At 39.9% G+C, this 16,312-nt stretch overlaps 1 protein-coding gene across 2 annotated transcripts in view; it reads left to right on the plus strand.

Moving 5' to 3' along the window:
* bag6 (BCL2 associated athanogene 6) overlaps positions 1–16,042 on the plus strand; it is a 36,113-nt gene extending 20,071 nt beyond the window's left edge. For both annotated transcript variants that reach the window (XM_034174201.1, XM_034174202.1), the window contains exons 17-25: positions 1,332–1,385; positions 1,734–1,842; positions 1,958–2,082; positions 7,300–7,434; positions 9,076–9,132; positions 9,229–9,453; positions 12,145–12,252; positions 12,329–12,475; positions 15,451–16,042. In XM_034174201.1, coding sequence (XP_034030092.1) covers positions 1,332–1,385; positions 1,734–1,842; positions 1,958–2,082; positions 7,300–7,434; positions 9,076–9,132; positions 9,229–9,453; positions 12,145–12,252; positions 12,329–12,475; positions 15,451–15,546 — 1,056 coding nt within the window. In that variant the 3' untranslated portion in view covers positions 15,547–16,042. The remainder of the gene's footprint in view (positions 1–1,331; positions 1,386–1,733; positions 1,843–1,957; positions 2,083–7,299; positions 7,435–9,075; positions 9,133–9,228; positions 9,454–12,144; positions 12,253–12,328; positions 12,476–15,450) is intronic.
* Positions 16,043–16,312: the final 270 nt, after the last annotated feature.

Genomic DNA, 16,312 nt, shown 5'->3' on the forward strand with positions numbered 1-16,312 from the left:
AAAAAAAAACTTTAATTGAAAGCTCCATTGAAAAGAACACAAAGCAAAAGATGAAAAATCACACACGCGATCGCATTTGTGATTGCCAGCCATGGAATGTTCCACTCGTCCTCACAGCCATAGATCATTTTCAAGTTCCACTCAGCCAGAGAATAATGTCCAGGTCCACTCGCTCTCTGGTTCTGATCGCGCACGCGCATAATGTCTGATTGCAGCTCTGCCTTCAACTCCACTTCTGTCAGGATCATGGCACATTAGATAGTCCATTAGCGCCTGAAAATAGTGTCTTCTGAGTTTTTCCAATAAGAGACATATATCTGCGTGTCCAGGCATGTCCGCAGCAGTAAACCAGTAGCTGTGACACAAACAGCAGCATCACGACACAAAGTTCCAAAATTTGACAGACTGACAAACTTAGTTTTGGGGTGAAGTGTGTCGTCTCCTCTGTAAATCCGAGCCGCTGCTTTCAAAGAAAAGGTCTGAAGCTTCGTTATTGGTTATAACCTCATTCATTTTGCTCCGTCTGTCTCTGCCTGGGATGTTTGTTTTGCTCTTAACTACGTCACATGCAGAGAATTGCAGAGTGAGATGTTTTCCGGAAATGCATCTGTTTCCTTGCTTCGGCAGAGGAATAAAAAACATGAAACCACTAATTATGTGCGCAGGGAGATTTGCAGTCATGAGTACTTTGATGTTGTGTTGCTAACTGGGATGTTAAAACACATGTGACATGTCCTTTAAGATGGTGTTAATATGTCTATGATTTATTTTAGTGGCGTTAATGTTGAGTAATGGGTTTTTAAATATGTATATATAATATTATATATTATATAATAATTGTCCCAACAAACATAATAAATGCATACCTACATAATGTTGCGTCAAAGATTACAGGACATGTGCAATGTAACTAACAGCAGAAAATGTTAACCAGCTTCTTACATTATCTGTTTAAATAACAGGATTTCTTTTAACCAGCTCTGTTTTAAATATTCACCAACATTCATCACTTTTGTGAGAATTAGTCAATAACACAGTTGACAGTCTTTTTTTTTTTTTTTTTTTTTTTTTTATACAAACACATTGAATAGTGTAGGCAGTAGAATTGTGCTGTTAGTTGTGCAGAAACTATAATGGGAAATTGTCACTTTCTGTAGAGGATTTTAAGGAACATTGATGGGGAAACAAAAAGTCATCACTTAAATCACAAAATTACCACGTATAAGTGTATCAGAATATGCATTGTGTACGTTTCATTTGCTAAAACAGTGTTGTATTTTTCTCTGTATATGTACCACTTTCTCATACGTGCTCTTCTCCCCATCCTCCAGGCTGCTGCTGACAGTATTGTTAATGAACTAGAGGAGTACATCACTGAGAGCTTTGTAAGTCATTTGTGTCTGTTTCTCCAGTATTCCAGAGTGTCCATAGTGGAACAAAGTTCTGTTTTTTTTTTTCTTTTCTTTTTCTTCTTAAGTAGAGAGAATAGAGATGTGCTAACACTTGTCACCATTAATAAATTAAACCAGATCAAGAAGCAAAGTAGCTTCACAGCTGTATGTAAGTGTAGGAGTGTTCCTGAGTGTTAGAGCTGGTGCTCCATCCGACAGATCTGCTGAATTGTTCAAATGATTTGAATATTAATGTGGGACTAAGATAACCAAAACTTTGTCAATTTTCAAGTATGTGGATATAAGGCTATATTATAACATCTCTTTACCTAACACCCACAGAGAGAATCATCAGTCACAGTTTTGGAGGACATTGACGTAACACAAACCAACATGTCTTTCTTCAGACAGCAGCTGACGCGTATTGCCACACACATTCTGCGCTGCACTGGTAAGCATCTTTAAATAAATACAGCAAATTTAATTTGGTTTTCATTGCAGTCTTGATACCTTTGCTTTATTTGATTTTTTTTTTTCTAATTTAAATTTGATTTGACCAAATCTAGATGAAACATTTGGGCCCCGCTTGCTCCAGATGTGTGACCGTGCGCTGTTTGAGTGTCTTGCCCTCAACCTGCACTGCCTGCGAGGAGACCAGAGAGCTCTCACTGCTGTCATCAACCACCGGATAGTCAGTAGAAAGTGTCTGATTTATGTCAGGATTACAATCCATGTACCTCAAGCACGACAAACCTGACACATGTTTTGCGCACACCCACATATCCACCAGTTTGATTAACTTTGACTTGTGATGACCTCACAGTTAGAGAAGCAGGATTGTGATCACTGGGGCAAAGGTTCAATTCTGTGAACAGACAGAGGTGGGGAAGGAGAAGGAAAGGAACAGCCTTTAAGCCTTTTGTGTGCCTTTCAGAAATGTGCCAAACCCTCAGGTTTCTCCCTGTGTGCCCCAGAGCACCTTGTATAACGGGTATGCAATTCATTCCAGAAAGGGACGAGAGGGTGCAGGTTTTCTTTGCAACCACCCACTCCACCAGGTGATTTCACGGATTAACTAATTTCATCTGCTCAAAGTGACGTTAATTAGTTGAATACCCGTTGTATAGCAACAAAACTACATTGGTGCGGGTGTCTGAATGTGAGGAAATATTGTAAAGCACTTTTGAATGTATGTGTTAACTGGCCATACAATATATGATGATGTAGTGCACTACTGTCATAAGTCTTTCAGCTTGATACAGGAGCATATTGCAGAACTGCAGAACAACAGCCTAAAAATGTTGTTTGCCTGTACTGTAGTCTGCCCTGTGAATACATTGCGTTTGCTCAGAGAGATGCGTGCATGAGGCAGCATTAACAGACAAGGCTTTCCCCAGCTCCCATTCAGGATTTCAGCAATGGAAACATCCGCATTACACAGACTGTTTTTAGAAGTCAAGTGGGCTTTGTACATGGGAGAGGACTGTAGTTTCTGGATTATTTGTCATAATGAAGTAGTAGTCGCATCTGTCCAAAAATGCGCCATGAAAAGGAGAAAAACATTGTCGCATCAGTCTGTAGATAACACTTATTTTTTTTAAACATGATGCTACTGCTTCATGCAACAAGATGCACAATGAATGGTACATTATTTTTGGAAACTTCATGTTACCATAAAGCTAAAGATAATTATACAATGCACAAAGAATGTGTAAATGTGTGCACATTTACTTGACTAAATGTAAAATAATGTAAATTAAAGCGCCTGTGCATTTTAAAACATTATACCTGGCCTGAGCCTTGCTGTGGTACCTTGTTGCTGTTGTTGCTGTCCCACAAACTCCAAATGAGTAGAATGCCAAGTGGTATGAAAGGTTTTGGTTATTCTTTCTCTTAATTAAAGAGAATACAGTAGTGTTCAGAATAATAGTAGTGCTATGTGACTAAAAAGATTAATCCAGGTTTTGAGTATATTTCTTATTGTTACATGGGAAACAAGGTACCAGTAGATTCAGTAGATTCTCACAAATCCAACAAGACCAAGCATTCATGATATGCACACTCTTAAGGCTATGAAATTGGGCTATTAGTAAAAAAAAAAAAAAGTAGAAAAGGGGGTGTTCACAATAATAGTAGCATCTGCTGTTGACGCTACAAACTCAAAACTATTATGTTGAAACTGCTTTTTTTTAGCAATCGTGAATCACTAAACTAGTATTTAGTTGTATAACCACAGTTTTTCATGATTTCTTCACATCTGCGAGGCATTAATTTTGTTGGTTTGGAACCAAGATTTTGCTCGTTTACTTTTGTGCTTGGGGTCATTGTCTTGTTGAAACACCCACAAAGAAAAATTTTACTCTCGTCAGTCCACAAAATATTCCTCCATTTCTCTTTAGGCCAATAGATGTGTTCTTTGGCAAATTGTAACCTCTTCTGCACATGTCTTTTATTTAACAGAGGGACTTTGGGGGGGATTCTTGCAGGGGAGTTTTCCTCTTTCCAATCAACTTTTTAGTCAAACTATGCTGTTCTTCTGAACAAAGTCTTGAACATCCCATTTTCCTCAGGCTTTCAAAGAGCAAAGCATGTTCAACAGGTGCTGGCTTCATCCTTAAATAGGGGACACCTAATTCACACCTGTTTGTTCCACAAAATTGACGAACTCACTGACTAAATTTCACACTACTATTATTGTGAACACTCCCTTTTCTACTTTTTTTACTAATAGCCCAATTTCATAGCCTTAAGAGTGTGCATATCATGAATGCTTGGTCTTGTTGGATTTGAGAGAATCTACTGGTACCTTGTTTCCCATGTAACAATAAGAAATATACTCAACCTGGATTAATCTTTTTAGTCACGTAGCACTACTGTTATTCTGAACACTACTGTATGAAGGTTTTTCAAGAGCTTGGTCTTTCAGTTTGCGAGCATTATTTATTAATTTCACTCATTCTGTAAGAGACAGCACATCCTTCTCATTCAGAGCTTCTTGTTTTATTGTAGTTGGCCTCCAGCTTAATGGTGCATTACTACTACCAAATTTTGTTTGAAATTGAGTCACAGTACCTACAAGAGTAGCTTGTCATGCATGTAGACAGTGCTGTATTCTGGCCACGGATAATACTGCAGTTTTCTTATTTTGTCATAAGTCACTTCCTAATATAAGTTTCAGGACCAGTAAAACAAGAAAAAAAACAACAACAAAAACAAAGTATGACATTGAAATTCCAGTGTTTATGACCATCATGTGCAAATAGGATATGCAGCATAGTCAGTATTGCTCTGCAGTGCACATTCTGTTAGTTGCAGTTCTGAGTCTTGTATGTCTTGTATGTTTCCCTCCTCTCGTGCTCTGTCCAAATATGCAACAAATGCCACATTCCCTATTTGATGGGTGGCATGTTTACAAGTAGGAACCAAAACAGACACTTGAAGTATCACAGAAATTTGGTTCATACATCCAGTGGTGACACAGTAAGTATTTTGTAACCGCCTCAAAAAGAAAGAACACTTAAGCGTCAATGACAGGATCCCACATAAGCCGTCAGTTACAGCCACAGTCAGAAGGTGCATGGTCAATACAAAAGAATCCAACAATGGTATTTGAGAAAAAACATTTTTTTATTGACAGAACAAGTAAGCTCTGGTGAAGTAACATTTTTTTTCTGGGTAACAATGTGGATTCCATATAAACCGTGGAAAATGATTGGTTCAAAAGCCAGAACAAAATAGTTGATCCATGGACTTCAGAACCAGCTGCAGAAATTGTTTACTGGGGACAGTTGGGGGCTCAAAAACGTGGTGTGGTAAACTAAAGAGGCTGCACAAAAGAAGACTTTTAGTGTTTGCAACTTAATACAGATGGACATACATTAATGACTAATTCCTTGCCCTTGATGTGAACATCTGATTATTATCCTCAAGTCGGTCATATCGCAGTGTTTTTGAACATTTCAACTTCTACTTTTCTCATCTCGTGAACATGCAGAATCCTAATAGTTACTCTGCAATGCTTGGTACATTTCCCTATGATCGAGCAGTAATGTGGATTTGTATTGCATTGTTGTGTATTGTATGGCCATTTTTAGATAGGGGAAACAACTGGTAATTCAGTCAGTATACGGTGCCAGTGGAAAGTATACACAGCACTTCACCTTTTCCACATTTTATATTACAGCCTTATTCCAAAATGGAGTAAATTCATTTTTTTCCCTCAGAATTCTACTCACAACACCCCATAATGACAACATGAAAAAAGTTTTGTTTTTTTTTGTTTTGCAAATTTATTAAATATAAAAACTAAGAAATCGCATATACATAAGTATTCACATCCTTTGCTCTATTCTTTGTTGATGCACCTTTGGCAGCAATTACAGCCTTTTTGAATATGATACCACAAATTGAAAAATTGAAATTGAATTGAATTCACAAGCTTGGTGCACCTGTCTTTGTGCAGTTTTGTCCATTTCTCTTGCAGCACCTCTCAAGCTCCATCAGGTTAGATGGGGAGTATCGGTGCACAGCCATTTTCAGATCTCTCCAGATATGTTCAATCAGATTTAGGCCCGGGCTCTGGCTGGGCCACTCAAGGACATTCACAGAGTTGTCCTGAAGCCTCTCCTTTGATATCTTTGCTGTGTGCTTAGGATCATTGTCCTGCTGAAGGGTGAACCATCGATCCTGTCTGAGGTCGAGCGCTCTGGAGCAGGTTTTCATCCAGGATGTCTCTGTACATTGCTGCATTAATCTTTCCCTCAATCTTGACTAGTCTCTGAGTTCCTGCTGCTGAAAAACATCTGCACAACATGATGCTGCCAGCACCATGCTTCAATGTAGGGATGGTGTCTGGTTTCTTACAAACATGATGCCTAGCATTCAGGCCAAAGAGTTCAATCTTTGTCCTATCAGACCAGAGAATTTTGTTTCTTGTGGTCTGAGAGTCCTTCAGGTGCCTTTTGCGAAGGAGTGGCTTCCCTCTGGCCACTCTGCCATACAGGCTTGATTGGTGGATTGCTGCAGAGATTTTTGTCCTTCTGGAAGGTTCTCCTCTCTCCACAGAGGGACCTTCAAAGCAGCAGAAATGTTTCTGTACCCTCCCCAGATTTGTGCCTAGACGATCCTGTCTTGGAGGTCTACAGACAATTCCTTTGACTTCATGCTTGGTTTGTGCTCTGACATGCACCGTCAACTGTGGGACCTTATGTGTAGACAGCTGTGACGTTCCAAATCATGTCCAATCAACTGAATTTACCCCAGGTGGACTCCAATTAAAACATGTCAATTATGATAATTGGAAACAGGATGCACCTGAGCTCAATTTTGAGCTTCATGGCAAAGGCTGTGAATACTTTTTACAGTGGTGTTTTTATACATATATATTTGTAAATATCTCTAAAACAAAAAAAAAAATTTTCATAGTCATTATGGGGTATTGCCTATAGAATTTTGAGAGAAAAAAATGTGGACAAAGTGAAGCGCTGTGAATACTTTCTGAATGCACTGTACCTTTGCTTTGGTCCTTTATCTTGCTATTATTTTATTTGTATCTTGAATGCCTGTAGTTATTCTACACACTCTGGTCAAGTGTTACTAATTTCAGATCACGTAATATTCAAATTTTTAAATCTTACCGAATATCAAGTAATTCAGTTGTGTACAAAACAAATTGCATGTTTGCAGCTGTAAGTCCATTTGAAAGTGTACAGTTGTGGTGATACATTTTTACGTATTCACGTCCAAGAACAACAAAATCGTTGCATTGTTCTGGTTTTGTTTTTTTGTTGGGGTGGGGGGTGCACTGATTGTACATCATAGTTTACAGAGGTCACATAAGAGATGAGGTGTCAGGATAAAAGCTAAGACAAGCAGGAGAAATTTATATGTGTTGTGTTTATGATTCCAGCGGCGAATGTCCAGTGACATCAGCCCCAGCTTGGTCAACTGGATGACAAGCATGATGACGATGAGGCTGCAGGTCATTCTGGAGCACATCCCTGTCACACAAGAGCAAATTCAAAACTACATAGTTCCCTTACAGGTAAAAGGTTTTGCAGTTTTCCTTTACATTGTATTTAAGTCATATGGTTGCTGAGCAGAATGCAAATGCACATACACTGGCAGTAAGCATGGAAATGTTCCTACCTATATGAAGTTTCTGTAACAACAAAGCACCATTAAACTTTAATTTAGTTTCCAGCTGTTGCTTCCCTAATGATATGACACATTTACAATTATTTCCAAAATGCATTATAATGGCCAATTTTATTGCAGGGCTGTGAAAACTCCGCGGATCTGCGGGATTCTGCAGATTTCATCATGGGCGGGGGGGGTTAGTGTTGTACTCTTGAATCGTGATCGTTACTGAGTTTTTAAAATGCTTATCGCAAAGTGTTCTTTTGTTTACGACATCATGCAAGTTTTATAAGTCCGCGGACACTGATCTGTGTGTTACAGATACAAATCAGTTTCCTCGGATCCGCGGAGATTCGCGGAGGGAAAAATGCCACTCAAAGCCTGGCTGTTGCGACAGTTGTCGTAAAGCGGGACTGGTTGATTGTTGCGGTGGCACTGTGTGGCTCCTGTGCGAAGCCTAGCTAAACGTAGCATGTGGACATCGCAAACTTTTAGAACTTTCAAGTTTTTAAAAGAAGAATTTTGCAGCATGTCTGTGTCACAGAGTGACATCAGACAGAGTGAAGATGGCGAGAAAGACGGTTTGAAAAAGTGTGATAAGGACAAGAATCCGTGGAATTGTTGCTGGCTTCATGAACACACCTGAAAGATGAACGGGAAAAGCGAACTGGTAAGAATTTTTTCTCTCTGGAAAATAAACACTGTGCTGTTCAAACAGAATTTCAGAAAAGATTATGTGCCTTTTTTTCTTTCATTAATCTAGACTTTCTTTCATTGAAAAAAAAAGACATTGTGGCTTTGAATGAATTTAGGCTACATGAATTTACACAACAATATAAATTAGTTTTTATTAATGTTGACTTTTTTCATGGGAAAAAAGACTGTGGCTTTGAGTGGATTTACACAAGAATATGTGGCTTTTTTATTATAAGGTATGTTATTGATATTTTACCCTGATTTTTAAAATATTATACAATCTTTAGCTGTGGTTTTTGACATGGTTTAACAGTCTTTTTAGTCTTCATGATTTTCGTGTAGTTTAATTGTTCTGAGGTTAATGCGTAATTTGGTTTCCAATTAAATCATTCCAGGTCCTACTTCCATGTCATATTCTGTTATTTCAACATGATCATTGACGGTACAAATGAAAGGTTGAATCTAGGATCATTTAAATATGCACTAATTTTGAGATTTGTTCTTCCAGCAGATGTTAAAAATGTATCAGTAGATGAAAATTTAATTTGGTTTCTGGGGCCCCACAAGGCCCTAGACCCCTGGCTCCTGGGGAGCTGCGCCCCCCAGACCCCCTGCAAATTTTCCTTGGATTTTACAATTTTCATTTCACAGCCCTGTATTGGTATGAACAATATTTAAATGTTAGTGTTTTTTTTTTTGTTTGTTTGTTTTGTGTTTTTGTTTTTTTGCAGTGCAGAATGCATATGCGTATGACTTGCATGCAAACAATACATGCTGAATGTTTCATCTCCGGTTACCTGGACAGCACGTCTGAAATGGCTAATAAATATTGAATGACATTGTTTCACAGAGAGATCAGTCTTTTGCATTGGGCACACAAGAGTCTGAACAGGCACAGAGTGCAGCGGTAAGTATGATGTAACTGTGTTTTTAAGCTACTTGGGCCTCAGGTATTTTGCTTTGCTGTCAAGTGCCCTCATTTTGCCATTCTCCCCGTCCAAAGACTGAGGAGGACACCCTCTCACCAGCTGCAGCCACTACAGCAGAGGAGGCCATGTCTGTGACACAGGAGATTAGGGCGCCATCCAGAGATGTGCGGGTGCTGCCGGGGGACTTGGGAACTTCTGGGGGAGCTGCACCATTAGGTGGCGTCATGGCAGCAGCAGGAGCTGAGGGAGGAAGTCAGTCTGCTGGAGAATCAGAAACCTGGGCAGCTGCTGTTCCCCCTGTAAGATCCCCCACAGTTTTCTTTATTGAACATTTCTATGTAATTTATCCACAGTTTTGTAGCGGTACATTTTAGCACCAAAACATATCTTTTTATTGTCCTTTTGTAAGCTTCAGTAGTCAATTACACTTCCTCCAAAAAATAAAAAATATGTAAAAAAAAAAAAAGCAACTATGCCTCACTGTGATACACAGAATCACTGGTTGTGCAGATTCTGGTATAATGAACTTATAAGTTATTTGACAGATGCATAATCAGTCTAACATACTGTGCTCTAACAGTGGGTCTTGTATAATTCAGTGTTTTCACTGTCAGTTGAAATTTCACCACAACTGCAATTCCCCTAATTTCCCAGATAGATTAATTTTTTTTTTTTTAATGTAAGTCATACTGGAGTAGAAGTCCTGACTTTTTTGTATTGTCTAAATCTTAAATTTAGATTTTTGTGCATTGTTGTAGTGTACTTTTTATTATTGGCATTTATTCTTTTATATATTTTGTTTAGTACTTTCATTCCTGGTCCTGTATAAATTCTGTAAAGTGTAATCTCCCCCCATATATGTCACACCCAAGTACAAGTTGCAGGACCTCACAGACTAGTAAAAAAACAAAAAAAAACCTGTGACTTATACTTAAAAAAAAAAAAAAAAATACAGTAATAGTTATGAAATTCAGAAGTGATTAGTAGTTAAATCCCCATGTTCCCTGGCACACTGATCCCATGGTCGGTTCCTTCAACTTCTCCCTTTTCACTCTGGGTCTCCACAGCAGATCTAATATGGATCTGCATGTTTCTTTGGTACAGGTATTACACCAGATGCCCTTCTTGATACAGCTCCACCTTACATAGAGAATGAGCATGGGTGGTCTTGAAGGAAATACCCCCCCCCCCCCCCCTTTATTTTTAGCAAGATCTCAATCACATTGAGTTAAAGTATACCGATTGTAAATTATCTTGAGATTGTCTGGTGTTGTCCAGTGCGTTACTGAGAATAAGAAGAATCCCTACCTAGTTCTCAAACTGATCAACAGTGAACACCATAGTCTACATGCAGTTGGGTTCCATTGAACATTTACAACAGTTTGGTATTAAAATTAATACTGAGTAAGGGTTATGAGCTGTTATGAGCTTGCAGTGCAGACTGGCTGCTTTAATTTCAGGGTGACTGCATCCAAATTAGTGAAACAGGTTAGGAACTGCAGCACTTAGTGAGTATTTGTTGAATTTTTAAGGAAGAAGAAGCAAGTCCTGTACAGGCGCTGAAGCCCGTTGGTGCCGGTGCTTGCCCCAAGACACTGCAGTGTGAAGCAGATGAGAGTGTACGAAGGGACACCGGTCCATCACAGGTTGCTTCCCCTTCCAGGTCTGGTGCCCTATTACAGCTGGGTGGACTGGGACAATACAGGTGAAGTGTCTTGCTCAAGGACACTGACAGGTAGTGTGACAGAGAATTGAACCCCAGTCTATATATTGGTAGCCAAAGTCCTTATCCTGCTGAGGAATTTAAGGGCTCAGTCACATATGAACAACTGGGTATTCCACTGTTCCACATTGTACCACACAGAGTGAGGAGCACATTACAGCTCACCTCACTGAAATGCAACATACTGTAATCGATACGAGTTTCTTGAACGTTAGATGAATAAGCATCTACACAGATGTTTTTCCAGACTGCAGAAACAGACCTTGAAAACCAGCCAGTCCATCCAAAAGCAACATCTGTTGCTGCCCTAATAATGTACCAAAGTGTGACATCACATCTCCATATCACTGTGATTCAGCACTATCAGAATAGACATTTTGTGTTTTGAAGCTCAGTTTGAGTGCAGTGTGTTTCCATCCTTGTCAACATTGGTAACAGATTAAGTAAGGTGAATTATTTTTTGTATCAGTCTTCAGTTTGGTGACAGAATATTAATTTAGGCTTACAGATGGCATCGCTGTTCACAAAGATGCTGGTTTTATAGTAGAGTGACCGCTTTTGCCACCTGATCACCTACTTGTTTATTACAGATCATAATAAATGTGCATGTAGAAGTATAGCAATAACATTATGAAAAATGATAGGACAGAAGCAGGCTAACAACATTTATGGAGTTCTAGTTGTTTACGTAGCTTTTAGCATTAAACTAAGGGCAGCTGTGTGCAGTACAGATGTGAGCACAGGACTACCTCACCCACAGCATGAGAACCAATAACAACCCTTCCCATAGTGTTGTAACTTATATCTTTCTTTCAGGTAGCTCACAAAATTCCTCAGTCACCTGGAAAAAGAATGACAGATTTCGTGGTCAGATCTGTCAGGATTTTCCCCTTGAAATAAATTCATTATGGATCTTTACAATAGTACAGCATCCAGAAAAATGTAGTATGAGGAGCATTTACTCCACTGTACATCCCTTGATGCTACTAAGACATTAATTATGTATAATCTGCACAGTTTCCTGGATTTTGATGAGTAGGAGGAGCTATGATAGCTTAAACCTAACCCCCTACTGATACTGAGATTTAGCTGAGCAAAGGTAGCGCCACCAAGAGGTATGGTTACTTTGAGTACTTCGTGACATGCAGAGCAGATGCAGTTTGGCTCTGGTCACTAAATGTAGCCATCAACAAATATCTTCTCTCATGTTTGTACTTCACACGGTGTCATTCTGGTCACTCATTCTTCTCTCCTGTTTGTGTGGAAGGAGTGGGTGCCCATCATCAGATGTGATCTGCTCACTCAGAGGAAGATGAAAGCTCAGCCACCGCTGTCTGATGCCTATTTACACGGCATGCCAGCTAAGCGCCGGAAGGTAATCAGACCAGCTGCAGTTCAGTTCACTCACCGTCTGTCCTTGCAACCCTTCTTATCTTGAAACCATTTTTTAGACTGGACAGGGTGGAGGAAGCCTCTTGTCGCTCTCTGATGCAGTGAGTCAAGCAGCCCGGACGGTAGAAGTGAAGCCCATCACGGGCGCCGAGCACATCCAGGAGGAGCTGGACACGCACGAGCTGAAGGAAGCTTATGCAGAACAGGTAACCTGGCTCAAATAAATAAAATACAGGATTGTGCAGTCGTCACAAATTTATATTACGTAGTTTTTTTGTTTTTGTTCTGGGTGTTTGTGGCCCTACAATCAGGTCCATAAGTATTTGGGTGGCAGTATCCATATGTGCTTGTACACTCAACAAAAATATAAACGCAACACTTTTGGTTTTGCTCCCATTTTGTATGAGATGAACTCAAAGATCTAAAACTTTTTCCACATACACAATATCACCATTTCCCTCAAATATTGTTCACAAACCAGTCTAAATCTGTGATAGTGAGCACTTCTCCTTTGCTGAGATAATCCATCCCACCTCACAGGTGTGCCATACCAAGATGCTGATTAGACACCATGATTAGTGCACAGGTGTGCCTTAGACTGCCCACAATAAAAGGCCACTCTGAAAGGTGCAGTTTTGTTTTATTGGGGGGGATACCAGTCAGTATCTGGTGTGACCGCCATTTGCCTCATGCAGTGCAACACATCTCCTTCGCATAGAGTTGATCAGGTTGTCAGTTGTGGCCTGCGGAATGTTGGTCCACTCCTCTTCAATGGCTGTGCAAAGTTGCTGGATATTGGCAGGAACTGGTACACGCTGTCGTATACGCCAGTCCAGAGCATCCCAAACATGCTCAATGGGTGACATGTCCGGTGAGTATGCCGGCCATGCAAGATCTGGAACATTTTCAGCTTCCAAGAATTGTGTACAGATCCTTGCAACATGGGGCCATGCATTATCCTGCTGCAACATGAGGTGATGTTCTTGGATGTATGGCACAACAATGGGCCTCAGGATCTCGTCACGGTATCTCTGTGCATTCAAAATGCCATCAATAAAATGCACCTGTTCTTCGTCCATAACAGACGCCTGCCCATACCATAACCCCACCGCCACCATGGGCCGCTCGATCCACAACATTGACATCAGAAAACCACTCACCCACACAATGCCACACACGCTGTCTGCCATCTGCCCTGGACAGTGTGAACCGGGATTCATCCGTGAAGAGAACACCTCTCCAACGTGCCAAATGCCAGCGAATGTGAGCATTTACCCACTCAGGTCGGTTACAACGACGAACTGGAGTCAGGTCGAGCCCCCGATGAGGACGACGAGCATGCAGATGAGCTTCCCTGAGACGGTTTCTGACAGTTTGTGCAGAAATTCTTTGGTTATGCAAATCGATTGTTTCAGCAGCTGTCCGAGTGACTGGTCTCAGACGATCTTGGAGGTGAACATGCTGGATGTGGAGGTCCTGGGCTGGTGTGGTTACACGTGGTCTGCGGTTGTGAGGCTGGTTGGATGTACTGCCAAATTCTCTGAAACGCCTTTGGAGACGGCTTATGGTAGAGAAATGAACATTCAATACACGAGCAACAGCTCTGGTTGACATTCCTGCTGTCAGCATGCCAATTTCACGCTCCCTCAAATCTTGCGACATCTGTGGCATTGTGCTGTGATAAAACTGCACCTTTCAGAGTGGCCTTTATTGTGAACAGTCTAAGGCACACCTGTGCACTAATCATGGTGTCTAATCAGCATCTTGATATGGCACACCTGTGAGGTGGGATGGATTATCTCAGCAAAGAAGTGCTCACTATCACAGATTTAGACTGGTTTGTGAACAATATTTGAGGGAAATGGTGATATTGTGTATGTGGAAAAAGTTTTAGATCTTTGAGTTCATATCATACAAAATGGGAGCAAAACCAAAAGTGTTGCATTTATATTTTTGTTGAGTGTAGTTAGGGCTGCACCTACTTCACTTTGTACAACTTTTTACATACAGTTCAGTTAATAGAACAGCAAATTGACCCAACTTAAATTTTAAAAAACTTGTCATTTCTATTTCAATATTTAATCGTCTTTTCTTGAAAACAAAAACATACAACAGAATATGCAGACAGTGTAATTTCCAGCCTAGTAAAATGAATGGAAAAGCTTTTTCATTAAAGTAAAAACAATGAAAAGGCTGCTGTGCCTTTTTCTGTCCGCAGTCACTTAAAAGTGTGTGTGTTTGTGTGTGTTTGTCAGGGATTAAAGTTCTCCGTCGCTACGACAGATTTCCATCAGTTGGGCTGCCAAAAGGCACGCTTCACCCTGATGCCGTCCTGACACAGAATCAAGGCTAAACGCAAGATATAAAATTTGCCACATTCAAAAATCGATTTTTAGAAGAATGTCTCTGTTTTGTTTTTGTTTTGTCTCCTGGCAGCAAGTCATGTCCTGTCTGCAGGAGGAAGGGGAGGGGTGGTTGGTGTGTTTGAGTGTAGATGTCTCTCAGCACACAGTGAGGAAAGAGCAGAGTTTTACATATTTTTAAACTTTTCTTTTAAAGTCTGCTCTGAGTGTCTTTGTGAGTGTCCTCGTTGTGGTTAAACTAAAAACACAACTGGAGACCTGCGACACATAAACAACAAAAACTAAAGTTTTTTGTTTTCCCCAAAATGCTCCTAAAATCTCTTCCTGAGGACGGCATGACGTAAATGTGCTGATAAAACCTTGCCTCTGTCAGGTCGCGCTTTCTACTTAAATACACAAATTCTTGATTGTTCCTGCTGAGAGACTGCAAATCGGGTGAATCCAGATGGAAAAAGGATATTGTGGGGGCCTGTGCCCTCCACACACCCAGAGTAAAGGTCCATTTTGAAGACATTTTTCATACTACTACTGCTTAATAATTATTATTATTATTTTCACAACTAAAATGTTGTTTTACTATAGTTCTGGACTAACTTTAATTAATGAGCCATATAAAAATAAGTTTACTTAATTTAACTTTTCTGCATAACTAAAGTGGGATGTGAAGCAGTGTCTTTTTTGATGTAATGTCTCAACTTACTGGGTTTTGCGTTCTAGCTTTAAAATCAGGTCATGTTCTTGGTGCTCATGACTGTTCCTGCAGCCACTCTGTCATCCTGGTCTCCATGGTGAAGATTTGTTTTCCCCCCTCTTTTCAGGTTAAATCGGATCTCAAGAAGCGCGTGAGAGAAGACCCGGATTTCAACTCTCAGCAGTTTCCCAATGCACACAGAGCTTTCTTTTCAGACTCGTGATCTGGTTTTAGCTTCAGCCCACAGATGAACTGTCAGTGTTTTACTTTTTTTTTTTTTTATCCCATTTTGACTACGATTAATTACAGCTTCATTCCAAAACTTTTCCAAACCATTTTGACTCCCTCTCGACTCGTTGCTAATGTGACTACTGTCCTCGTGTCTATTTATTGCTTGCATCAAAATTCAGTTTAATTAAATATGGTCCTTTTGATTCTGTTTGGATACATTTGTATGTCTTTCTTTTTTTTTTTTTTTTTTTGTGACACTGTGCTGATGTTATATTTGGTAAGGACACGTTGATACAGGTATCTGCACAGATAATTATTTTTATTTTTAGTATATGAGCCAATCCGCACGTACACTGATGGAAAGTCATCTTCATTGTTGATGCAGCATGAGGCTGAGCAGCATCTCACTGAAGAAAATATGTATAAATATAAGTTACTGCTGACATCCACCTCCTGAACATGCCTAATAAAATCATTTTAAACTGAAGGTAATTGTAAGATTTTGCTGTGAGTCTGTTCAACCTGAAATATGAAACTAAATGATGCTCTTACTTAAAAAAAAAAAAAAAAGTCATCAGCACATGGCATGTTAAAAAGATAACATGACAAAGCAGGACAATGATGGCCTGATGGTCTTTACATGCTAGTTACTACTCATTGTTGGCAGCTAATGTTGCTGCACATCACCCCCAACTATTTGAATCCTTAATCTGTTGGTAACAACTTTATTCTCTGGATGGTGAGAAGAAAAGTTTTTA

The sequence above is a fragment of the Thalassophryne amazonica genome, chromosome 7, assembly GCF_902500255.1.
Source record: "Thalassophryne amazonica chromosome 7, fThaAma1.1, whole genome shotgun sequence".
Taxonomy (NCBI): Eukaryota; Metazoa; Chordata; class Actinopteri; order Batrachoidiformes; family Batrachoididae; genus Thalassophryne; species Thalassophryne amazonica.